The 27,457-nt window shown below is 38.0% G+C and overlaps 1 protein-coding gene across 1 annotated transcript in view; it reads left to right on the forward strand.

Moving 5' to 3' along the window:
- Positions 1-27,457, forward strand: part of KCNQ1 (potassium voltage-gated channel subfamily Q member 1) — a 332,273-nt gene that overhangs the window by 204,174 nt on the left and 100,642 nt on the right. The window contains exons 12-15 of the mRNA XM_077784257.1: positions 18,024-18,099; positions 25,233-25,327; positions 25,989-26,035; positions 26,841-26,902. Coding sequence (XP_077640383.1) covers positions 18,024-18,099; positions 25,233-25,327; positions 25,989-26,035; positions 26,841-26,902 — 280 coding nt within the window. The remainder of the gene's footprint in view (positions 1-18,023; positions 18,100-25,232; positions 25,328-25,988; positions 26,036-26,840; positions 26,903-27,457) is intronic.

Consider the following 27,457-nt stretch of genomic DNA (forward strand, 5'->3'; position numbering starts at 1 on the left):
TTTTAGGGCACATCCTCTTGTATTATATTGTCTCTGCCTTTTCTGTTCTTCAAGAACTGGTGTGAATTCATATTTGAACATTTACCTTTAGTAAATATGTGAGACAAACACGTGTCTGTGAGAAAACCGAAGCATAAATGGCATTTCCTAAACATTCTCTTGGTTCTTTTTCACTGACAGGTAATAAATGTGATATTTCCAGAATATTGATTTAAGCACTGTCAATGTCAGCATCTATGTTGTAATTTTTCCTGTTTAAAGATAGATACCACTATGTTTGATATCTCTCCTAAGCTTCCAAGAACTATTCAATCTTCTCTATGCACATCTTTTAAATAAAAAAATCATGACCTTTGTAAATTGTTTTAAGTGTTGAGAGAACAGAGAGCATGTTCCTGTTGAATTCAGAAAAAAGAAAAAGAGTAATGTCAGGTCAAAAGCTTATATATTGTACATCAAATCCTGGCACAATCCAAGAAACTTGAAAGGGCCTGACCTCATTTAGGGGATACAGTATTTCCTCCATTTTGTATTCTATTTCATTTTTCTTCCAACCAACTACTCTTTATATTCTTCTTACCTGATAAAGAGAACTAACTCTGTGGTTCAGTAGAATTATTACACTAATAAGCACGCAAATATATATTTATTCATATATACACACATGGGTAGAAATTAAAGCTATTTTTTCTATTAAAACAGTGAGGACTGTGCTATTGCTGCTGATGAAACATTTTGTGTTGTGCTGATAATGTGAAGTAAAGTAAGATTCCATTTTTTATCTAGAAGTTCATATCTGTGAAATTCAAAATAATAAAAACCTGTCTTTTGGAAACCAGATAGGGGGTTTTAGCCTTATTATATATACTTACCCTTTAAGGAGTCAGTAAGTTAAAAGAATATCCAGGTATAGTTTTTACACAGCATAAATAATTTGTGATGCAGCCATAACTATACAAGAAATACTTTTTACTGCATTTAAAGATGAACTTTATACTGCTTTACTTTAATAATTTTGAGTATCAGAATGAAAACAAGCTTTGGGACAGCACTTTGTACTAGAAAATACTGTCTGTAGCCAGTTAACACTTCAATTTTATTGGAATGTGAATCTTAAGCTGCAAGAGCTGTTCAGAAATTCTGCAGTTGCTGTTCACTAAAATACATTGTAATTGTGTTCACTTCAGCCCAAATTCAGGAAAATATTCTGATGTGAAAAATAATTTAGGATTTTATTTGGCCTTTATTTTAGACCTGACTGCAAACAAATAATTGTCCTAATAGCTTGGTATGAATGTGTCCCTGGAAAACAGCTACAGGTATCAGTACAGGCTGTTGTCTAGATAAAACATTTCAGGATCTTCCATACTTCTGGGGAAAAAAAGAAACAGAATGGAAAAAAAAATCACAAATTCAAATTAATCACCTAATTATACAAATAAAAATAATCTTTATTTGTAGTTGCTTTATTTTGTCTGGTTTGTGCATATATATACACACAGAAAACACATGTAAATACTGTTCAAAAGAGGGTCATATTTAAACTTATAAAATAGAAATTATTCTTAGGTGTATTTAGACTTGCATTTAAACATAGGGAGGGGCTATCTGGTTACAGCACAAGTAAGACAAATTTGATAATCTGTTCTAGAGAGCAATTTCATCTTAGTCTTCTCAATAAAAAAAGCTGTGGATAAAGATTCAGAGAACTGAGCAAAAATTGCCCCATGTGGAGCCTCTGAGACTCATCCAAATCTCTTGGGTTTTCAAACTGTGTCATGAAAGTCTTGAGGGAAAAGATTTTGAGCTGATTATTTTATTTGTTTTCTTGGTTTTTCCTGCTTCCAGTTTAGACTGGAAAGCCTACAAAATAGTTACTTATTGTGGCGTTTTATCATTGGTGTGTTATGTCTTGACTTGCAAAAAGAAATAATTAGTACAAACAAAATATATGTAAGCCTTTTCAAATGTAAAATTCCAAGAGTTTTCCAAAAAACAATTTGTTTCTGGTTTGGTCTGAGATTAAATGAAATTATTTTTGTTTCAATTAAAGACTAGACTTTTATCAGTATAAGGCAACTCTGAGATAGATGAGTAATTGGTAGGGTTTACATGAGTGTTTTTAGTTGCCTGCTTGCATCTTTAGGAATTTATTTAGTGTGTTTAAAGGAACCCAGTGCTACCAAGAAGCACTAGAGGCTGAAATTCTCAGTTGCGTGCAAAAAGCACATTTGCCTTGTGCGTTAAGCTCTGCCGTTCTTACGCCGTGTAACTTTTCATAGGTCTCTCACTGGCATTGCTACAGGGATAAATTGCCCATGGGATGAGCTGCAGTCACAGCTGCTCCCCAGCAGACATCAGCCCTGGCTTGACAAAAAGGCATCGGTGGGTCCCTGACCCCAGAGAGGCACAGCAGAGGCTCCGTGTCGTGCGCGGTCACCCGGCGTTTTCTGCCCACAAGGAGCTGGCTGTGCCTGGCTCTGCGTTTTTGCATAAACCAGCAAACAAACACAGATTTTTTAAGAGCTTCCCATTACTGCACTCCAGGATGGAGTCTCTCTGGCTGTAATCACTCCAACTTGTTTGTAATTTGTCTGGGTTTGGTTGAATTTTAAGCAGTTTATCAGCTTGGTTTTCCTCGTATACTGACCAGACTGTTATTTCATATAAACACGATCAGTGAATCATTTAGGCTGGAAAAGACCATTCAATTCATGAAGTTCAACCATTAACCTAAAACTGCAAGTCCACCGTCAATGGTATGAAAATATCCTATTGATGATAAGAAAATAATAGCAAGCAATGAGTAATTAATGCATTTTATACTTGCCTGTGGAAAAGTTGTAAATCTGTACAGTTCTTTCCCAAAGCAAAGCATCTCTAAACTGATTGCTGACATTACAATTCAAAATCAGGCTGTAAATACTACCAAACTTCCAAGGTTTGTCCTGAGCCAAATACCTTATACACAAAATTCTCCAAAAAAGGCTGTATCTTTATAAGCCAAGCTACTCTAAGAACCAGCAAAGAAAGAGAAAATATACAACTATATTCATTATTTGATTATCCCATTAAGCCACACACAGGATCAGACACCTCAAGGCCAAAAAGGGACTTGTAGACCTGCAGGCCAATAAATATCATGTTGCCACTACTTGTAACATATTTTAATGTGGCATTTATTCTTATAACCTGGCATTTGCTAACTACTGGATATTTAATAGGATTTTCAAGTGGAATTCAGGATACATGATTTGTTCATCAGCAAATTCTGGGAAAATCAATACTAACTAAAAAGTGCTGGGTTAAAAGGCAACTTTAATTTTCTTCTAGTGGATATTGTTTTTTCTGTATTCTAAAAGCCATGCAAAAATTGAGGAACAAAATTATGTAGGGGAAAAGAAAGGGGGGGAGAGGGGGAATATCACCTGCACTTTTATATGTGGAAAAGCCTAGATAATTAGCTATTTGCAAAAATACCTGTGATGTTGTTCAGGCTCTCATTAAGGTCTCAATAGATGGACCTGGGGAGAGGATGCTTTCATAAAGAGAAATGAGGAAAATAATAAGAATAAAAAGGGCATGTGAGGGGGGAGAGAAAATACAGCCTTGAAGCCTGGTTTAGCTGAAACCACACCATCCACAGATGGAATACACTTGGCTGGTTTTCTCATACCATCCCAGCCAGGGAGGAAAGCAGCATTAAACCCAAACAAAAAGCTCTTCCAGGGGTATAAGGCTATGCCTGCTCTTTTTGATATTGTTTCAAAGCTCGTAACTGTTTTTCAGTCCCCAAAGTGATCAGGGCTTAATAATGAAGACTGAAATTAAAGAGCTGAACAATGTGAACTCTGAAGTCAACTCTTTGCTCTTGATAAGAGGGTGGCATTGTGTATTTGTACCCTCAGTGCTGATAAACACTCCATGAAGCTCCACAAATGAACCTAGTTTTGTTTCAATATTCCTGTATATGCTTAGCCTGCTCTCCTCTCTGCTCTTGGACTGTGAAGAGCTCATGGATATAAAGGCAAAGTGTAAAAGTAGCTGGTAGAAAAGTACTACTGATTTCCAGTGCACTTTTCCCATTTCATGCGTCTCCACTTTCCCAGAAGACTTTCAGTGAGGCATCACTGAGGTGTCTATTGAAAGTCTCCTCACCTTCCTTATCCCTTTAAAATACCTTCTCAATTTTGGTGTTTTCAAAATAAAATTTTTCTCCTTTTTTTCTCCAGTTCTTGTTGGCAATTTGCTTTCATAGACATCTGTTGTATATTAATTACTATGTATGTTAGCTTATATAAATAGATATTTTTATGAAATATGCAGAAATGGAATAATTTATGGCCTTGTACTGAAGTGTATCTGCAAAGTGCTTACTAGGAAGGACCAATTAGGTTTGGTAAGTCCTTTTCCTTCCAAAACAATTCTTGTCTTTTAAAAGTTTGAAAGAATAAGTTGTTGGTTGGTTTCAAGGCATCTGTATAATTTGTTTAGCACAGAAAGTACAGTTGAAAAACCAGTAGCTACAATGACAGCCTAATTTTACTTTGTTCCTCTTCAACATTTGTGCACATCAAGATATGAGGATTATATTCTCTGAATTGTGTTCAATTGTTAAGAAAATTATGTGGAACTAAAGAGTAAGGAGAAGTATGAAAAGGTTCTGCTGCAGAATTGGTTGGTAAAAGGCAACAAGGAAGGCCATGTGGAAGGATGTTTGCATAATTATTGAGTGGTGGCACACGGAGTGAAGACAGCTCTGAGATTTGATGGCTGAAGTCACAGTAAGCTATTAAGGGCTGTGAAAACGGGGACAAATAACTTTTGAGTGATATAAGAGAGAGGAGGAACCCGGGACAGATCCAGAAAACATAGAGAAATCTGAGTGTAGGAAAGTCAGAGGAGGAGAGAGAGGCCAAGAGCTAATGTGAAGGAGGGTGGGTAGGGAAGGCAGCTGGCTCACAGGGATATGGAGAGACAAGAGGAGAGGAGGGCCTGATGCCGTGCTCTTCTAAGACTTTCAGGATTGCCTAATTAAATCAGTGCAGTTCTGATTTGAACCAGCTGAGGGTTTGGCTAACTGCTCCTGATTCTACCTCTTTTGTAGGAAAGACACTTGAGAGTGAGAGCTGTGTGTGTATCTACTTTACACACAAAAAAAGGGAAATTCTAGGATTTCTAGAATAAATAAAGCCCACCTGAAATTTGCCAGGATCAAGGCATTTCTGTTCCCTACACTGAGTGTAACTGAGCTGATGCTCAACCCTTACTGAGGAATGATTGCTTTGCAAAAATGTGTGTTGCAAGACTGTAAAGTTACAATAGTAATCTGATATTTCTACCAAAGTATTCAACTGTTAATCATTCTGTACACATCATCACATATTCACAGAATGAAATAGGGATATTAAGAAAAATATTTTTTTTCTATGTAACTGAAATGAAATTGAAATATACAGCTGGGCTTGTTAACAGTTTCTTAATTAAGAGGGGGAAAAGTAATTAAAACACATTCTGCTTTCCATAGCTAACTTACCAGAGGATAATTCTAGTTGAAAAAATACATTGTTGAGTTGTGCTTGTGCTTTGAAGCCACGGAGAGAAACGGAGTTCACATACCAGAGTAGTCAGTCCCAGCCAGTTTCTGTCTCCAGCATATCAGCTCATAAAATTCCCTGCCTTTTTGCAATAGTAATAACACAGTGCATTCTTTAACTTTCAGATTGAACAAGAAAAATTGGATGTTTCAGGTCAGATTTTTTCACACAAAAGACCTAATTAATAAGTGTGTATCTAGAATCCTCCACAATATATAATCTGCATTGTCAGAATCTGTGCTATTGATGATTCCGAGATTGTAGAAAGCCTCTGTCTTTCAGCCCCGTTGCCAAAGGCAGAAGCCATAATTTGTCTGTGCTGTTTTCAAGGTTGTTTATTCTGTTTATCTCTAACATGTTCTGCTGCCCTGCCGCAGCTCTGTCCTGCAGGGCAGCGTGTGGGGCTCTGCCCTCAGTGGGATGTTACAAACATTAAATACCAGAAACTACCTGTGCTGGATTTACAATAATGTGCCAATATCTGTCACCTACATTGAACAGTGTGTCCCCAGCCTAAACCAATAGAAAAATGCCAACACTACAGAGGAACATGGAGGGCATGAAGAAGAAGAAAAAGGACAAGACACAACCAGTTTCCTCCATCTTGCCCCCTTTGAACCTCTAATCTAGAATCCAAAAATTTTACTTTTGCACCCGTGCTACACTTAATTATTACTTGTATCAAACACTCAGAGCTTGTAATTCATCCTGTAAGATTGAAAACTGTTTTCCATGGCCAGAGATCACAGACAGTGTCTCTGGGGGCTCTGTACAGGGGGGTTCCTGCCCCCCTGCCAGGGTCCCAGGCCTTCCAGGGCAGCCAGAGGGAAGCTCTGGATTCTCACACGGCATTTGCTGTCTTAAATGTCTTCTTGTATGTACAAATTTTCCAAGTTTCTACTGCTCCCTTGGTATGCCAAGCCCGTGTGTAGGTTCAGGGCTGTATTCTCCCTTTGACTTCATCATGTAGTCCTGCACCTACTGTGGCAAGATGGGGACTTCAACAAAACTTGGTACATTTAGGCAGGAACTTCTGCCCTGGATGTGCTTTAAAGAAGGGTTTATCCATGTTTGGAATACATGATTCAGTAAATGGGATGTAGTCTCTTCTTTTAGTGGCTTTCAAGATGCAAAGCGCCTCTTCCTTCTTACTCATAGAATGTGTACATATGGAATGGGTCAGGTTATCACAGTAATTTAGATAGTCTCATGAGATTTTTCAGAACCATGTATCCATCCCAACCTAGTTAGATGGTCTGATGCACATATTTGGAAATCCCAATGGCCTTTGTATACCAATACCATCATGGTATTTGTCCAGAGACAAAGATGATGTCTGGATCTGAGCATCTGCAGGAATAAAGTGAAGCATTGGGTGGTCCAACTTGAACTTGGACTGTAGCTTGAAAAAGCTTTAGTGATAAAAGAATGAAGGTGGAGCTGTTGATGGCTTAATCTCAAGTTTTCCACAAAGTATGTGTTTGTGAAAAATCAGTCTTTGGTTTGAAATGGTTTAAAAGACATGGCTCTTGTGATTATGGATATCTGCTAACACACCATTTGACAAACCAAGTGTTGGTCATAGGACAGAACTGGGCTAGCAGCATAATTTTTTGTCTTACACTCTGTTTTCCTTAAATCTTTCTTTGCAATTGCAATAACATAAAAGAGCTTTACCAAGATTTTTCAAAAGAGCTCAGATTTTTTTCAGGTTTCCCCTCTGATTATTGTAGCACAAAATTCTAGCCATGACTGTATTTTTTGGATGCTCCACAACATGCCCAGTGGCTAAGATTGAATTCTTTTTCAGGATGCATTTTTCTACTGTTCTCAGGTGGCTATTTCTTCACTTGAAAAAGATTCAGTTGCCTATCCTTGCCACTTTGGAGATATTTTTTCCATCAATTGCAACCTTTTCACTGAAGACCAGAGACACTCTAGCTTTCCATTAGGAGACAGGTCAAAAGTACCACTTCTCTGAACTGCAGCCAAGAAAGGGACAGAGCTTGAATTACCACAGGCAAAAGCTGTGTCTGCAGATGAGTGATCTTGCAGTAAGGTTAAAATTATTTTTCGTCTTCTTCTGTCAACCCCTCCTGGGATGTTTAGTTTAGACTTTTCTCTAAAATATTACACTGGGTAGAGATTTAACATGACAGACTATCATACCTTATTTCGATCTGGGCCCATTTCTGGTTTTAATCACACCATTATGTTATGTGTGTGAATGAATTTCTGGAAGTACTGGAACTCTGACTCTGACAAGGTATAGACTAATGCATCTTGGCAATGCTGAGATTCCAGTCCATTCTTTTACACTGTGTTTTTTTATTTAAATTTTTAAAAATTTAAAAATCAGGGGGAAGGCTGTGTCTTAGGATTCAAGTTGGAGGAGCAGGCTTTGATGGGTTTTGGATTTTTTTTCCAGTGAGCCATAGGAGAAGCTAAACTGATACAGAAATTATTTGGGATCTTAAGGAACAATAAATACACAATATGTCATCTTAATGCTCTTAACATATTTTTGAAGATAAATTATTACTAATGTGTTAGTATTAGTTCTTCTATTGCCTGATTAAGGAGTTTATAACATTATGGTGAGACGACAGGCTGCTAGTTACTTCATTCCCAGTGAAATATAGCCTGATATTCAAAACCAGAGGCCTGTGTTTGCCAGGTCTTGCTCTATAGGAGAGATCCTAATCTCAGTAAGATAAACTGCTTAAATAAAAGTTGATGAAAGAACAGTCCAAAGACTGGATTATGCTCTAACAGTTTTACAGTACTTTGCTTTAGCACAATTCTGTGCTTGTGTCCTTAGGGAAGTCTAAACTATTCAGTGTTTACAGAATTGTATTAATCTTGATTTTTGCCAAGTTAATTTCTGTTCAGTATTTGTATATTCATTTTTATTTTGTACTGGGAAGGAATTATGGGGAAAGGGTTAAGAGCGTGCTTGCTCTTCATCTGTTTTAAATCCATAAATGTGAGCCCCTGTGCTGTTTCTAGGTTTCAGATTACACTCTGTGATTTATAGGGAAAGGCTGTTCTCCACAAGTTGAAATCCCATGTGTTTCTCCACTATTGTAAAATAACAAATCCTAGAGAATGCTTCCAGTTGCAAAAATTGCAGTTTTGAAATACATTTGTAACTGCCTTTTTTCCTCTCAAGTGATGGCTTTGACAAGGAAAGTGAAGTCCCCTTGTCCTAATGCCATCTTTCACCATTTGCCGGGCTTTTCATTGCAGCTTGCAGAAACCACAGCAACACCCTCGCCTTTGCAGCCTTCTATCAGTTTATTTTTGGAGGCTACACCCACTAAAAAGTGCAGCTGTGAGAAGACACTTATATCACTGTGCATAAGTAACATCCAGAGCCCCTACAGAGATGGCAGGCCAGGAGCCAAGGTGACCTAACAGTCCATCAGCTCCCAGGCCCTTCTGTTATCCCGTGGTGGACACAAGAGCAGGGTTTGACTTTGTGTTTTCAGTGGATTGCTGGGACAATGGTGGGGGGTTTGGATACTGTTTTATTTCAGAATTTAGTGCTTAGAAAGAGCTTCACATGGCAAGTTCCACCTTCTTTTCATTAGAAGCAGGAGAATTTGCCGATCACCTCTGTAATGAAAAACCTCATGGAAAGTGTTAAGACTTCTGAAATAGTATGATCACTTAATTTGGTAATTATTTAAATATTGGTATTCACATCAATGGCCTGTTCCTTTCAGGTATTTTTCCTGCTGTAGTTCCTGTCTCTGGAACAGGAGATCTGCTTCATTTTTTCAGCCACAACCATGCAATGACTTTCCTGTGTGTTGAACAGCTGAGATACTCACTCAACTTTGCCGTGGTAGAGTAGTTGAATTTGTGAAGATGTATAAGTGACTCTAACCTTCTTCTAATCCTCTTGCCTGTGACTTGTTTTACAAATAAGGGACCATGTTTTTTACATCCATGCAGCATTATTGAAAATACACATATCACTGAGATGTGGTAAAAAACTGAAGAGGATTCTGGCTAAAGTCATTGTGTGAGGTTTAAATAATGCAATATTGCTTTGACCTATTATGGATCCTCTATGAGCTATATCAGTAGCTGACCCAATGAAAGCTTAATTCTTTTGTCTCAAAACAAAAGGTTAAATGGGATGGCAGCTGTAGTACCACAAAATGAGTCCTAATTAAGAGGTAAGATACAGCATATGTTAAGTTAGCATGTGTTATGTAGAATTGAAGCAAATAATTGATAATAGAAACATACATTTGAGAAATTTCAATGAGTTACCTCCTTTTGATGCTTGTACGTCTCATATTCAGCATTAGATATTTTTGTGTACAGATTGTATCTGAGGTGCATTCTGAGCAATGCAATTTAAGCCAAATAAAAAAGTCAAACTCAGTCTTGAGTTTGCAGGGGCCTTGTAGTTCCCTACAATGAGCACAGCAAAAAGCTACTGTATAGTGTGAGCAACTTCTCGAGCATAAAGAAGTACTGTAACATCAGCCAGTTAAATATTCAAAGGTAATTGTAAGTTTAATAGGCAAAAAATAGAGAGGCAAGTAGCCAGGGGAAGTATTGTTATTTCTTCCTTGTGCCTCCGAGTGTAGCCCTGCATTTCCTTGTATAATTCAGAGCTATAAATGAAAAGATCAGCAAAAAAATATTATTTGTAATCTGAAAAGATGGCTTTTAACCAGAGGAGGCAAAATAATAATGCCTGCGGCTTCCTGTGTGCACTGAACAAAAAGCTCTGTTGTATTCTGAATTCAGCTTCCTTAGAAAAGGAGTTTAATGTGTCAGACTGTATCTGTAAGAGTGCTGTACATTATTATTTACTTATCTGTGATCTCATTTGTGTCTCGCTACTTTCAAATTGCTTGGCCTTGAAACCGTGTGAAAAAGCAGCAGCCTTCTAACTCAAAAAGATGCAGAGAGTGAAGAGCTGAATAAAGGTTCCCTGTGATTTGATATGGACATTGATATCAATTGATGTTTGATAGTGACATCACGAGAGCTGTGAAAAAATCTTGGTTCTGACAAAATGGGAGCTGGCTTGTATATTTTTCCTGCTTTCATTATGTGGCTTTTCAGTCCCATCCAAAGGTAATTTTGTCTCCCTATTTTTGCCCCGTGTTCTTTGCACAACTCTTCACGTCCTAGTAACAGGCATAAGTTAAAATGGAATTATGAAAATATACAGGAATGGCAATTAAGGATGTGCAAGAAATCTCTGGCTATTTCCTGATTTCCATACAAACTATCCCTGTAAGAGTCGAGTTCTTAGCTACTATGACTGTGGAGCAGACCACAGAGGAAATATCTTGTTGCTACATGCCATAAGTTCTGAAAACCTATACCTGATCTTCCTTCTAGATTCAGCAATTTGTCTTTGTTCTAGACATACAGCATATTGGACCATTTCCCTCAAGGAAAGATGGACAAATTTATGTGTGACACTCCAAAATCCTATGCTTTTTAGTTATTCTGGGTCCTCTTAGATCTATTTGGAAAACTTTTTGTTTGTTTGTTTGTTTTTGTTTAAACACCAAAATCCCCCCAAAGGAAATGTTATTTCTTAAACTTGTCCTTTTTTGTATGTCTGCTAAAAATCTGCAAGCCAAATCGAGCTAAGTCACACTATCTGTAGAGAAAAGAGGATTGCTATAACTACATGAAAGGATTTCTCAGTTAAACCCATTACTTTTGAGAAGGGAGACATGAAAGCTGCTGTAGAGTAAAATATAAATCCATTAAAAGATGACTGTGGTTTTAAAATTACATATTTTAAATAAAAAAAGACCAACCACATATAGTTGGGAAATTACATAGTGGGTGAAGAAGAGTACAAACATTAGTTCAACTTGAGCTAATTACCCATGGGCCAGTGTTCACAATTAGTAAATAATCAAATTGTTTACTGGCTGAAGGGTTCACCAAAAGCCTGAATTTGACATTACTCCTGCAGAGCAATTTTTAAATTTAGAATCACTGATAATCCTACAGATGTCAGCCCCTGCATTCCCCTAGGTTAGGAACAGAAATTACATTATAAGACATGCATTTAAGTCAAAGAAATGTTTATTTTTGAAGTTAAACCCTTGAGACTTACTGTTCTATAGAAATTATTCATCAAATGTCTTCATAGAAATAATTAGCTATTGTTGTTGAATTATTCAGTGCTTAGATGAACAAATTCATTTGATGAAATCTTACCCGTTCATAACTAATTTACAAGCATGAACAGGAGTTCAGCAGATCTAGATCTTTCATAAACAGATTGTTTGCCAGTAATTACTAAAATGCCTTTGAATGCTGAGACCAAAGAAATTTTTCAAAGCTAGCTTACGTTCTGTTTGTGATTCTTCTTGTTCTGTTTGTATCTATTTTTTCAGTAGTTCCATTGCATTTAAACATGTGAAGACACCAGTGGTGAGAATCATGGGGGGATAGATGGATTCATCCAAATTTGATTTGTTTTGTCACTAGTTTCTGACTGGGCTTACACTGAAAATGTTATGGGAGAATTTAGTAAATTCCTGAAGGGAGCCTACAGGAAAGATGTAGAGATACTGTTTACAAGGGCAAGTAATGACAGAACAAGGGCAAATGGCTTCAGACAGAGTGGGTTCAGATGAGGTATCAGGAAGAAATTCTTTTCTGTGAGGGTGGTGAGACACTGGAACAGGTTGTCCAGAGAAGTTGTGATGCCCCATCCCTGGAAGTGGTCATGGTCAGGTTGGAAGGAGCTCTGAGCCACCTGGTCCAGAGGAAGGTGCCCTGTCCACAGCAGGGGGTTGTAACAAGATGATCTTTAATGTCCCTTACAACCCAAACTATTCTGTGGTTCTTTGTAAACTAAGCCCATTTAATTAAACTTCAGATGTGTAACTGTTCTGCTCTTCAAATGCCATCATACTTTTTTTAATGCTTCTGGGCAGCTTTTACTAGTTTATCCTTAAAATAGTTTTTGCAAATCATTTATGGGCTGGGCTACATATAGAGAGCCCCCACTAAACTGATCCTAATGATGGCAAACAAGAGTTGCTAAACTAACAACAAATGAAAGGAGAAACTGCTGGGTAGTCTACAATATTAGAAATAATCAGTGATTCAGATTTTATCCCTGGGTATGGCGATCAAGTATTTCCTGTTCCAGAATACACAGCGATGCAACCTAATCTCTTCCAATTTTCAGCATCTAAAATGTAGCTCAGTGCAGAGAGATTTCCATCAGCTGGGAATAGGCAGGGAATGACAGGATAAGCTTGAGCCACAGCAAATTCTATACCTAAAATGCCTGGAGGACTAAGGATGGAAGATTTCATTAGACTTAAATGCACTAATGAAATGGATTAATGTAGTTACTCTGAATCGCTTCTACCAGATTCTGTGACAAGGAATGCTTTTCAGGGCCTGAATGGAAAAAAATACTTCAGTTCACATGCAAAACATATGATTAAAAACTGATGCATTAAAGATAAAGCTCAAATCTAAATAATAATTACTGCCAAAAGCTTCAGGCCAACCAACTTCAGTCTTCTTTCTTAATACTTTACCCTGTCCCAAGTCAGAAATTTAAGATGACTGCAGAGAATTTAAACAGGTTTTAAAAACTGAGCCTGACTTCAAATCAGTATTAGGTTTATTGAGAAATGGGCATTTTGTAAAAGAATTATAAATCTGTGGCTCTCTCCAACTGCATTTTCATTCCTGTTTGACTCATTCTGAAAAGCCAGCATTGACTTTTAGCTCTGATAATATCAGCATCCATGTGTATTCGGAGGTCTGTGCCAGACATCACAGTCCTGGTAATGAAATGTTCTGCACATGAACAAAAAGGCAAGTGTTATAAATAGGAAATTAGCACCACCTTTCCTCTGCCCTGTTGCTTTAATATTTCTGTTAACACTAAACCAATATGTAGAACACCTTCCTGAGATGAAAAGGGAAACAAATTTCTAATCTAATTACTAAGGGTTTGATATAAAATTTAGCAGCTTTGTAAGAACAATAAATATTTCTAATTAATAATTGCTTTTCCTTTGATTCTTTATCAAAATAAATCTATTTCAGAATGGGGATTAATCTTGTAAAACTTAATTTAAAAAAAGGTTTTATTTGTCTTGAATCATAGAGCAACTGAACCATGCATCTGCTTAGTTCCTTTTCCATAAAGCCATACAATTTTGGCAACTAAAAAGTTTTAGCCTTTGTCCCAGAGCTTTCTTCTGGGGTGGCACTGCATGTGCCCTGGCAGGAAGAAGGCAGGTGGGTCTTGACTGAACAGTGACATTCCCAGTGAGTGTGGGACTGGGGAATGAGCCACAGCTTCTGAAACCTACTGAGGTTTTGGCTGATTGTGTTGGGGAAAATGAACAATATGTAGTCAAATGAAGAAAAGTCTGAATTGCAACAGTTCAGAGCATTTATTAATGTATAATAACTTTCCAGCCAAATGGGAATGTTAGTTGAATTATGTAAAGTATTTAATGATGCTTGTTTTCCAATTTAAGTGAAATTTCAGTTCAGATTTCTGATGGACTGATGATGAGATCAGATTTCCTCCAAGTGACTGGTTGTAGGTTAAACATCTTAACAACTAAAGGAGGCAGGAAAAACTAAGGATTTCTTGTCATTTAATTCTGACAGGCTTTCTTTTTTAATGTGGGTGCTCAATCCATTGTATTTTATTGCCAGTTTTTTTCATCCTCATTTCTTATGCTTTGAATAGTGCCTGAATCCACAGCAGGTTGTTTTTCAGTGCATGTACAAAGCAGTCCTAGTTTAGACCTGCAAATAATGTAGGTGTGTATGAATCTGTTGTCCCTACTAAAACCAGGATGGTCTTCTGTTGTTGAATTGTTACATCCTTCTTCATCCTGAATTCCTGAGGGTTATAACAATGCTGTAGATTCCTTGGTGGCTTCAGGACCTAATTCTGTGAGTTTAAGTCCATGAGAAATGTCACATAGCATATGTTGTATTCAAGGTGATCTTGATATCCGCTTCATATTGAGAAAGAAAATTACTGATAGCCAGTGAAAGCTATTGGCAGTTTGTCTGTAGAAGGGTGCAGGCTGAGAAGTTGTCCAGTATGAGAAATAATAACTTTAGCTTGATTTTAAAGGCATTCTATGTATATTACATTTTAAGGTAACATGCTGCTGGTTGTTAGAATCAGTCAAGTAGTGTTTGGCACGTTCCTTCAGATGTCAGTTATGATATTAATGGGTATGGTGACAATGAAGCTCAAAGCTTGATGAATGCTTAGGGGGGGAAAATAGTTTTGTTTCCAAAAGAGCAAAAGGCCTGCTGATCCTGATGCTAATGCATTTATCCAACAAGCTTTCCCCCCAAAGTCATGCAAAACTAAACATCTGAAAATGGGGGACTGCAGTTGCATGAGAGCTTAGCTCACACAGCTGCACTGCAGCAGAAAGGCTCTCTGGAGCTGCCCAGCAGTCCCTGAAAACCCTTTCTAAGCTTCCATCAGAGAGACAGAGGCTCACTGTGCACATCACTGCCTCTCCAAAGGGTGTCTCCTGCCAGCTGTGGGAATGGACAGACCAGCAAGGTGAGGTGCTGTGCTCTGGCAAGCACCCTCAGGTGGGGTCATTTCCAGCCACACTCCTAAAAAAATAAAGTTTTCACAGAACTGGGGGCAGTAATGCATTGAGCACCTATTTGACATCTAAGCGTGCTCCATGTGCCCAGAGGCTACAGACAGCCCCTCTGTAACCAAAATTCAGAGATGTCACAAGTGGCTGAACAAACAAATATCACCAGTTAATGGTTAAACTCTCAATTTACTAAAGCTTTGTTACCAGTTTGCCAAAGAGATCAAACAGTCGTGAATCATAACCTTGGCTACTAATTAAATCCTTTATTCCCTTCTCTCATCACAGAAGCATTTAATCTTGGGGAATCAGGACAGCCTGTTGTGCAGCATAGCATTTTACAGCATAAGCAGAAACAAGCTTACTGTAAGGCTTCCTACTGGAGCTAGAAATGGGAAGGATTAAAATGAGAATATTAACTTTCCCTCCTGGCATGGTAGCTCATGTTAGCACTGAAAAATGATTGATGGTGAATAGCTGCATTGGAAAATCATTTTGATTATGTAGCTTTGTTAATTCACTGAATGGCAAATACCATTTTTATTATCCACCGGCCTTGCTTATAGATGGGACTTGCCCTCTAGATAGAGAATGAGGGATTTGGTGTGATCTACTGGTGACTGGCTGTCCCAAAGAAAAATGTTTTACTCAGAAATAATGGACTGTGAAGAACACCCCAGAGGAAATGAGGCATAAACCAAAACACTACAAGCAGTTTTATGGCAATTCAAATATATTTCTATTTGTCAAAATATGTTTTTGTGTGCTTATATGTATAGGATATATAGCTGCATGATATAATACCTTTGATATTTACTAGAAAATTAAACAGTGTTTACCTTTTTGGCTCCCATCTCTGTGAAGCAGAACTTAAAAGCTCAAACACTTTATTTCCTTCAGGTTTGGGGGAAGTCATCCAAGTCCTTAGCAGCAGAATGATGCAGCACAGACTCACAGAACAGGGATACCCTGAACTAGCATTAGGCTCACTCAGTCCACTGGGAACTGATCCAAACAAACAGCCACTCCAGTCAGGAGTAGCAAATTCCCACTTTTGTAACTTGAACCGTGATGTTGCAGTCAGATCTGTGGGAGCAGGGGCCTGGAGACTGTGTCTCGAAGACACCTCAGGAAGGTGTAAGAGGAAAAAAGCTTCTTATGCAGATCTAATTGCAGGCTTGGTGCATAATTATTGAGGTACAGATGACTTATATAAATACACTTAGGAGTAGCCATCTGTAGACCTACAGTGAATAGCTGTATGTTATTAGCTTAAAAAGCAATGCATTTTGTGCTATTTCTGGAGAAAGTAACCTTTTCTGAACAATTTCTACAACAGAAAAAACCCACCTGAGTGGCAATAGCTAAAAGTTGGAAATTATAGCTCTTTTTTAGTTCTACTTTTGACTTTGCAAAATGCTGTTTTCTTACTAAAAAGTGTGAGTTTTCAGAAGAGAAACACCCCAGCTACACCTCTTCAGAGCACAGACATCCACCATTTGTACATGCAGAACTTTTCTTTACTGGGCGAGATCTATCATGGGGAAACACCTGAATACTACGAAAATTCCAGGTTATATTTAGATGCAGAGGCTTGAGTGATACCATGCTATAACATGCTAAAGACCCAAACTTGCACAAACTTTTATATAATTTAAGTATATTTCTCCATCCCTTAGTGAATATGAATGCTGTCATGTTCAGTATGGAGAGAAAGCACTGCAAGGTGACATCTCATATGCCATTCTATCAGTATTACTACTAATAAGTTTATAAAGATAAAATATCTGGAACACCTCGCTGCTTTTGCAGCTGCTCCCCAAAGCCATCACTAGAAGTCTGTTTGGTAAGAGAGTTAGAAACACTAGATGTTCATGCAGTTAAAAAGGAAATAAAGATGGTGCTGTAATGTCATCCAAGTGCATCTTGGCAAGAGTAATAGAATGAGCAATCTGAATTATTGGCTTAATGTGTGATATTATATTTTAATGTTAAGAAGAAAATGCATCATTTTTGCAAGCTTTGAAAAATTTGAAATAACTGTTGGTTTTAAGGCACTGTTTGAAAAATAACATCAGATTCTATGAAAGTGTCATTTAAAAGCACAATGAGGAAATTATTTTCTTTTTATTCTGTTGTCTGATCATATGCACATGCACAAAGAGGGGCATATATTTTTTAAAGACCTGTCAGATTATTTTGTCATTATATTAAGCCACAGTTCCATTGAGGAGTAAATGCGTATGTATATGTTACATTCAGCAACCAATAGATTATTTGGGTTGTTTAGTAGACAACAAATCAAAGATCTTTCAAGTGTTTTTCATTTAAATAATTATTTGGGAAAAAAAATCCTGCAAGTGAAGAAACATGTTGTATAGAAATTGTGGGGTGAACACATCAAAAAACCCAAAGAAACCAAAAAATCCTAAAAACTGAAGTGACTGTATAAAAGCTGTTCATGGCTGGATATGCAGAAACTTGAGAGTTTGGGGATTTTTTTTGTGGAAATGAAAGTGGGAGGGATGCATGGAGGTTTGCTTAGCCACAGAAGGAGGTTATGTGGACGCCTCCTTTAGCTGTGGAATGGGTGCAAACCTGGTGTGGGTCAGATAAAACCCTGGATTTTCAGAGCCTTCTTGAGAGGTGAGGAAGGTCAGCAGAATGGGGTGTTGTGCTGCCAGGCTGGATCACAACTACTTACACTGCACATTGAGGAGTGCCGGGGAAGGGTTTTCTGCAGCCTGTGTATTTCTTGTCTGGATGGAGATGCTCTTTCCCACCCTCACCCTCCTCGTTTTTCCCACAGGCTGCGGGAACACCACCGTGCGGCCATCAAGGTGATTCGGAGGATGCAGTATTTTGTGGCAAAAAAAAAGTTCCAGGTGAGTTGTGAATAGAAAGCTCCGTTTCTAAATAAACCCTTTTATTCTCCTGATTCATTGTCTCTTTTAGAAACTTAAGAGAGACTAACGCAATTCATTTCAGTAATGGTGATCTACACCCACTATTCTCTTCCTCCTTCAATAAGGCAGTTGTTTCACAGCAAGTTAGTCAGCAATGGATGCGCTGGAAATAGGCTAAACTCCCGAAATGCAGTCTGAATTAAAATGTTATTTTCTGCTAATGGACTTGACCCTTAGCCCTCTGTTATCACTGTCTCTTTCTGGCAGTGCAAACATTCTCGTATGTCTCCATTAATTCTGAGCTCTGTGCTGCTTTCATGCCCAGTCAGTAGGATTAGAGATTAAAATACTACCTCAGTCTTGTTTCTGTCCCTTACTCAATGATAATGAAGTCCTGATAAGAAACCAAGGTGGAAATTTGTTACTGTATTGGAAGGTTTCTCATTTCTTCTCCCTTCTCCCCTCTGCATAGTAGGAGACCTTCTTCCCAGTTAGTGAAATACTGATTCTCTTTCCTTCTCTGGCCCTCACTGATACATTTCCCATGTGCCACTCCACTTGCTGTAGTCTTGTGATATCATAAGCATTTAGCAGTAGCTAATTAACCTTGTTTCCTGGTCTGAATAAAAAATTCTGACTGCAAACTTTCTAAAAATCTATTTCATTAATCCAGTAAAAACACTTGTCAACTGCCTTCAGCTTGATTTAAACCAGGTGAATGTATATATAGGTAATAAGTATATTACCTTACTTAAAATTAATTAATAAGGGATAATCTCCAGAGAATAGACCTCATAACTGGAAATGCAAAGGATGACAGGGGGTTAACTGCCTAAATCCATTTTCATACATGACCTAGCTACTTCTGCTTCCAATAAACCAGAAAGCTATCCTACCTTTAATCTAGACCCTCCAAAAAGGAAGAGTGTCTTTTCTCCTTCAAATTTGAAGGCTACAAAATTGAAGATCAAAAAGGTCACGATAATGATGATGAGGATGATGATGACTAAAATTCCAGTATATCTGTCTGTAAGGCAAAGTTTGCTGCTGTTAGAATACCACAATTCTGATTTCCTTGTAAAAATCAGAAGCATTGCCTGAATTCTTTAGCAAATTTCTACTTTGAATATTGTAATTTTTACTAAAATTCTTGAGCTAATTTATGGCTAAAGTTCTCTGAGCTTGTCAGAATATTGCTTTAGTTATGTATAATGTATTCAGATCAGCACTATTTAGGCTGAAATGTCCCATGTCCAGAGTTTTCTTGAAGAGAGGGCTTTCAGAAAGCTTCTACTAGCACATATCACCTTTTATTATCATTATTAGACTGAAACTAAGAAGGCACAGTGTCTCAACTACTTGAAGGTAATATATATAGTCATTTTGGTAAGAAGTTTCTTAGCACTTGTTGGTCAGCACTTGAAACTGGGCAAGGGATGTGTGTACTGCTGTTGTGGGAATTGCCTAAATGTGGCCAGTTCCATTAAAATCTAATTTATTTTCATTCTAAAACTTGATTGTGGTCCTTTGCTCCATGGTAATTACTGAATCACTGCTCTCATAAATTTAGATCATAAAATATTTGCCATGGTATTAACTAAACTGCTTAATAACAAGAAATCCTCATGTTGTAGATCTACCTCCCAAGTGGTATTTGTCAGAAACAGATTTTGAAAATGCCTGAACACTGTGTGCAACATTATCCACCTGGCAAATGAACGCAACTCCCCTGCGGCAGATGATTTGATAGAAGCTGAAAAAGCATTTGACTGAATAGAATGGGACTATTCAGTTCAGACTTAAAACTTGTTTGTGCTCGGTATCTCGGTTGCTAATCTGCCTTCTCAGTTGTACTCTCACTTTTGCATCTGCAAAAGGCTCAGTCCTGGCCATCTACAAAACCCCTGGGCAGGGCTGTCTCCCATCTCTCCTCAGCAGTCTTCCTTCATCCTGAATGATCCATATTAGCTGCTACTAAAGAACTAAAAATGTCATTTGGCTGAAGTGGAGTGGATCTTAGGTCTCTACTCCTGTGTACAAGAGATATGCTGCTGTTTCTTCAGAAGCAGAATCTCCAGTAGGAAAGCAGGGGAATATCTAATACTTCTCCATAATTTCTGAATATAAGGTCATGATCAAACTTAGAAATTTGCAGAGCACCAAAGGTACAGTTTTCCAAAGCACCCAAGTAACTTGATGCACAAAGTCACCTTGAAATTCAAACCACAAGATGATTTTGAAAATCTCTCCTGTTATTAAGCGATAACCACTGTCATTATTCTTTCATCAAAAGTTGTAAATCTGTTCTATGCACATAAAATAATCATAAGTAATTAAACTTTTTTAGCATGTGCCAAGTAATGACTATACTGTTCCTAATAAGCAGACTAATGTAATGTCCAAAAATAAGGTAAAGCAGAAGATGCATTTTAAAAATTTATCTTTCAGCATTTAAGAGGTCTGTACAGCTCATTTTTAGTAGGTGTTTTCCTTCTGAGCTTTAAATTTATGTAAAAAATAAGTTCCAAAAGAAGAAAATTCAGATATTTTCTTCCTGTAACTGTTGAAAAAAACCCACAACAAATCCAATTTCATCATTGGGCTATTCATGCTTAAAATTAGCTGGAACACTAAGGAAGGCCAGTACTTTAAAGGAGTATTTTCTAGAGATGCCTCTGAACCTTTTAGGAGTACAGGATAGGAAGAAGGAGAGGAAGAGGAAAATTTTGCAAAATAGGTCCCAGCATGAGCTCAGCATGGTTCTTAAACTATACCAGCTGTTTGCAGGACACACCTGTAGGCCTAAATTTGACTAGATGTATTTTTTAAAGGGCTCAGTTAATAACAGGGGGTGATAGAAGGACAAAAGCCAGTTAGAAAGCAAAGCCTTCCTGTTTAAAACGAAATAAATAAATAAAACAAATAAAGAAAAGCTAAACGGATACAAAGATTTTCAAAGGACATGACAAGTCTTTTTAAAGTATCATTTCCTCTTTTAAAAAAAGAGAGACAAATTTAGGCTGTATTTAAAGTCAAGGTTTTAATATAGTCCTTAGGAGGATGCCCATGTATAACCCATGAACCCAGCATAATATTATAACAAATTAATACCTTTTTTATGGATGTGTTTATGTTCTCGTAAATTATGTAGGACTGTTTCAAATTCTATACAAATGATCACATTCAACACAAGTCCTGTGCATCAGTGAAGATTAATGACCTATGGCTAAGGGAGGATTTTATTGATTATAGGGAAAGCAAACTTAGAAATTAATGCTTTTCTAGGCTTCTTCACCTAACCTACCAAAAATGAACTTTATGTATTAATTGTAAAGCAGATATTTTTTGACATAATGTAATATTACAACTGAATTTCAGAAAAAAAAAATGGCCATACTCAGTTACCCCACTTGCTTGATTTATGAGTAATGAACCTTTGTTTTCTGATTATGAAAGTTTCTAGAAGTCTTAAAACTCATGTACATAGATGCAGCTGTGATAGCCATCAGCGATACAGTGACCAGGCATTTGTTCTGATTTCCCATTTTCATTTTGAAAACTTTAAAAATTTTCTTTCCATGTAAATTCTTCCATTTGAGTAAATTAATTTCCTTCTAAAATAGCTTTTTAACTTGTGGGATGATTTTTACCATGGCAAATATTCTATACATAGCATAAATTAAAAATACAGGTTGCAGTTCTACCAATGACATAACTGTTGCTTGATTGGTTACAATTTCCCTGGAAAATCTTACATTTATAGTCTTGTAATTTACTATATTATATTATTCATATGAATTGTGTGTGTAATCTTTTCTAATCTCCATACTGGACTGTACTAAACTATGTATTTCAGTGTCCTGTGCTTCACAGGGTGTTTTGCCCACTTTATTTGATACTACCTGGCTGCATTTCCCAGAAATTCCCCTTTCCCAGGTCTGCCTTCTGCCCATGCAGTTTCTAGGGAACAACAGCCAAAGCCAGTGGTGCACATTTAATATTTGGCATTGAGTTTTCTGCCTTTTAAAAACTTCCATTTATGATGGGGGAAAGTCTAACACATTTAAAAAGAGTTTTGCCATGAGTTTCACTTAATTAGCAGAGGATCAAAAATAAGGAGGAGAAGCTGTGGAGTTGTGTTATGACATGTTTTGTTATCATTTCACAATGTAATGGTTTGTCCCTAGGTACCCCCATATTCAGCTTAGTTTGTCCCTAGTTTTCCCACCTTGCCCTGGGTGTCAATCCTCCCCCAAAGTGCCGAGTCATTCCCTTGGCCCCTCCCAGGCACCCTGTCCGTCACTTGGTAGCCCCTCCCACACATCCAGAACCTTCCATCCTGGGTGCCGGGTGATTGGCCAAGGGCCTGGGGCCCCGCCCATATCCATCCCTCATTGGTTCCCATATGTGTCTGTCTATACAAGAGCCACTCCCCTTGTGCTCCCATTGGCTGATTGAGTCCCCTCCTCTCAGTATATAAGGTGTTGCAAGCGCCCTGCTGGGGCTCTTGTTAGCTGGCATTGTTCAGGTGTTGTTGGGCCCTGCTGGGCTACAATAACCTTTGGATTCAGCCCCTAACAAGAGACTCTCTTCTTTGCTACGCCGTGGGATTTCAGCTGCGCCTGTCAGACCCACAGAGCACTCTCCAAAGCCCTGCTGGGCTCAGCAGAGGGTGCTTCCATTTGCCCTTCTCGCCCCATTGGAGAGATAGCCGGGGCAGAAAGGGACTGAGAACTGAGACCTGGGGCGAGAGCATGGCAAGAAGCAGTTAAGGAAGGCTGTGGGACTGGCTTCTGCTTCTATTTTGTACTAATCTGTTGCCTGCTGCAGGTTTTTTATATGGTCAACATCAAGAGTATTTTCATATGGAAGATCAGCTTTCAATATGAAGCAGTTACAGAAAAATCAGTACTGACTTAAATACCCAGTCTTACTCAGAAGTTTAGCCTCATTTGTATAATGTATTTACTCCAGGTTTTTAATTCTTGTTTTAAAGAGAGAGAAACAGCTCTGTAAATGAAAAACAGGTGGGGAAATACACTGTGTCAGACTCCTGTGTCAGAGTATGAGGATGGCAGGAGAAAGCTCTGCATCTTTATTACTAAACACCTTTTCTGAACCGGCAGTTTTCAAACTTGCAGATTTCTCTTTCGCTTAACTATAGCACAAAAAGAATCCAAGATTTTTTTTTTTTTTTTGTTAATATTATCATGTTTGCAGTGTTAGTCCATGGAAAGATTTACAAGCTTATGCCATGGCAGGATCATACTTCTTTCTTTGTGGATGTTAGTTATGATTTATATGTGTGTAAGCAGTTGGGATGGTTGTGAATTCTTCTGTGCTGCTTGGTTAGATTGAAGTAGTTCCCAGTCCTGCTTAGCCTTCCACTAGAGAGGATCCCACATTCACCCAAGGATTGCAGTTGATGTGGGGAATCTGGGAGACTGAAATACAGTTTGTTTGATGGAGTGATGTTACTAAAGGAATCACTCCTGAAATGTGGGAGCTACTTCCCAGGCAGGTGCAAGGGACTGCCTGAAGGTGCCACAGTCTCCACAGCTTGTTTTTGTATGGTATCCCACTTTCATTTGGCTTAGGAAGAAAACAGTATTTATGGCATGGAATTGAGGAAATCCTGAAGTTTGGGAAATAAGATAAAGCAGAGCAAAGACAATTTTTGAAGTTCAGGTGACAAAATACTTCAAAAAGGATGCAAATTTTGGTATCTTAGAAGCTACCACCGAAAACTCTTTTCCTTGTTCTCAAACAATGCAAGAAAAGAGAAGTTTAACTCAGTGTTACCAAGGTCTTTAAAGAACCTTGAAAATTATCTGCAGAGTTTCTATAAACAGCGTAACAAATGAGTCAGAAATCATAGAATAATTTGGGTTGGGAGGGACCTTCAAAGGTCATCTAGTGCAAACCCCCTGCTATGAGCAAGGACATCTTAACTCAATCAGGTTGCTCAGGGTCCCTCCCAACCTGACCTTGAATGTTTCCAGGGACGAGGCATCCAAAAGTTCTCTAGGCAGCCCATTTAAGTGTCTCACCACCCTCACACTTAAGAACTTCTTCCTAATAGCTAATCTAAACCTGCCCTTTTTCAGCCTGAAGCCGTTTCCTACTTGTTCTATCACTACAGACCCTTATAAATATTTGTCCCCATCTTTTTTAAAAAACCCCTTCAAATACTGAAAGGATGAGGTGTCTCTGGAGCCTTCTCTTCTTTTGGCTGAACAACACAACTCTCTCATCCTGTCTATAGCAGAGGTGTTCCAGCCCTCTGATTATCTTTGTGGCCTCCTTTGGACTTGTTCTAACAGGTCCATGTCGTTCCTGTGCTGGGAACACCAGTTCTGGCACTGATTGGACTCTAGATTCTAGATGTCAGATTAAGATACCTTTAATTTGTTGCTACCCTTCAACATGTTTGTTCACTTGCTTTCCAGTTAGTCTTGGTGTCTTACAGGTAGATACTATTGCATTTATATTGGTACTATTGCCTCTGTGCTACACAGAAGTTGTTTTATGAATAATGTCAGATGAAGTCTTTCCCATGTATGAGGTGCAAATTACAGACACAGGGCATTTCTTGCACCAGTGTTTCCCAGCAGTTTTGGAAGCTCAGCCAGTCTTTCTGGAAGAGGAGATCAGTCATGTACCTTCCTCTAGGACTGTGTTTTAACTTCCCATGGTGAGACCTGAACTGTGAGCCTCAACTGCTGACTGAGAACAGGGGTTTGTGCATGTGCAAGACCTCTTTATTTTTCAGTGGCTGAGAAGTATGAACCTTATTTCCAGAAGGAACTAGAGTGTACACAGGCTTCTGAACAAAGTGTGAGATAAACTTCTTTTGGCTCCAAGTTCTTTTGAGCTCCAGTTCAGTGGATTATCTCTTGGAAGGCATACAGACCTGCAGTAACAAAAAGGTGGATGAAAGGAGAACTGTCAGAATTATTACACCAAAAATGTGTGATCATGGCAATAATCAAAATAACTCATATGCTTACACAGTGCTAAAAGAATCTATTTATTCTTCAAAAACATATTGCCACAGACCATTCCTTCATCCTTCTGACTTAAGGGCATGTCTTTTGTCTCTTCTTTTACAGCAAGCCAGAAAGCCCTACGATGTCCGAGATGTTATTGAGCAGTACTCTCAGGGCCACCTCAACCTGATGGTGCGAATCAAGGAGCTGCAGAGGAGGTATGTCAATGAAACCCCATCTTGGTACCCATAAACAGCAGGAGGAGGATGTTTGTAAATTTGGCAGTGATCAGGGCCCATGGGTAAAAACCTGCCACGGTTAAAGGTGCCATATTGGCAGGGCTGTGCAAAATTGGGGGATATAAAATGGCATTTGCATAAAGTTTTCTTTTCACACAGGGAGGAAAAGGAAAAAATCTTAAAAATCTGATTATTGGGACTTAGTTGTATTACCTCAGTCCCTGTTAGCTGTGACTGTAGACTGCAATCCCTGTATGACAGGGGTTGTTCTACACCTGGAGAGTGTACTCTTACCTGCCCTGGTAGAATTGCATGTAAGAGCCAACTAAGAGATGACAGATGAAAAAGAAAGCTGCAGAAGAACAAGGAAAAGATAAATCAGTGCTGAGCATATGGGCATGGTAAAACTTTACAGTGGTTAAAGAAGATGTAGAGCAATCTAAGACAAATCTCATTTTGCTACTACTTTTTTGTATCAAGCTACTCTTAGCATAAAGCAACTGCTTCACTCACAGGGCAAACCAAATTATTTGAACTTCACTTTGCTTGTTTGTGAAGAGGCCTCCCTCTTCCAGCTAGAGAGAGTGAAGATGCTGGTTCAGAATGATAAAAAACAAAAATGTTTCTTTTTGTTTTATAGGTTGGACCAGTCCATAGGAAAGCCATCTCTTTTTATCTCTGTCTCAGGTAAGTCAATATGAAGGATATGTCTAAAATTAATCTGATGAAATATAATTAATGGAAAATCCTCACTCAAGTATTTTTCATTTTATTACAAAATTTCTAAATTGTGCCAGCTGGTTGTGCTCTGAATATTAAGCATTGGCAGTTATATTTAGTCATCAACACTTTTAAATTAGGGTTGTTCTTATTTAGATTCTTAAAGAACCTACTTTCACTGAAATCTTCAAAATGTTGGCTCTAGTCTTTCTTAGACTCACCATATGTTCAATAAATTGATGCTAAGATTACAGAGTTTCTGTTAAATTTGTAATATTCACATAGTTCTTTGATAGCTTTGAAAAGACACTGGAAAAGGAGCACAAAGACCACATTTGTTTGTGACAAGTCTGGCTAATGAACTCTCTATGTCATTTGAACTCATCTTTTTGTATAGTTTATAGTGGGGAAAAAAAGATAAAATGTTACCAAATGTGTTATTCAGGTTGGCTGTAGACTACTTTGCATAGTGGCAGATTGTTTTTAAGTGGCAATTAAAACATTAACTAAATTGGGAACATTTTTGCTCTCTGTGGTTAAAGCATAAAATTTAAGATTAAAAATGCCTTAAACTCAGGGCTATTAAAAGGCCTGGCATGGGCCAGTGCTATAAAAAGAAACAGAAAACTACTTTTAAGGAATGGATCTATCAGCCTGGTAAGGGTGTTCAGTTACACGGTGTTGGTGGGCTAGTTAAACACACCCTGTTGTGGTTTGCTGCTATTTTGTTATACCACCATATATTAATTTGAAAGTGTTTCTTGTTCCACAGAGAAAAGCAAAGATCGAGGAAATAACACGATTGGTGCCAGGCTGAACAGAGTGGAGGACAAGGTAAGGCTCAGTTGAACTGGCAGTGAATGAGGACATGGTTTGTGATTGAACAGTGCTTGTTTCATAGGATGTGAAGGAAAATTCAACTTAAAATAGTGTTGAATGCCTGGCTTTTCCAGGAGTCTAATTTTTGTCACAGATTGCATTTTTGGTTCTCATCACTTTAACAGAATAAGAAAAAAAACCAACAGAATTTAATTTATTTCAGTCACTTTTTGGACTCACTTGGGTTTCTTTTTTAATTGCATATATTACATATGTCTTTACTTCCTTCCTCCACAATAGATAAAAGGCTCTGTTCCTTTAATAACTCAGTATATTATGGTCCCTAAGATTTGCCTTTGATCTTTGTTCCGTTGTTTACATAAGTCCACCTACAATTCCTTAGAGAGGGAAATAGCAAACCTTGTTCCATCCTGGTTTTCATTCCTTATGATAAGTGGAGTTTCTCCTTCCAAGTGACATGAATCCAAAAAAAATCAGACTTGTTCTTTAATCACAAATTAACATTTAAGTGCTTTGTAAGCCTTTATTTCAATGCTGGCTGTGTTTGAG

The sequence above is a fragment of the Lonchura striata genome, chromosome 6 (assembly GCF_046129695.1).
Source record: "Lonchura striata isolate bLonStr1 chromosome 6, bLonStr1.mat, whole genome shotgun sequence".
Lineage (NCBI taxonomy): Eukaryota > Metazoa > Chordata > Aves > Passeriformes > Estrildidae > Lonchura > Lonchura striata.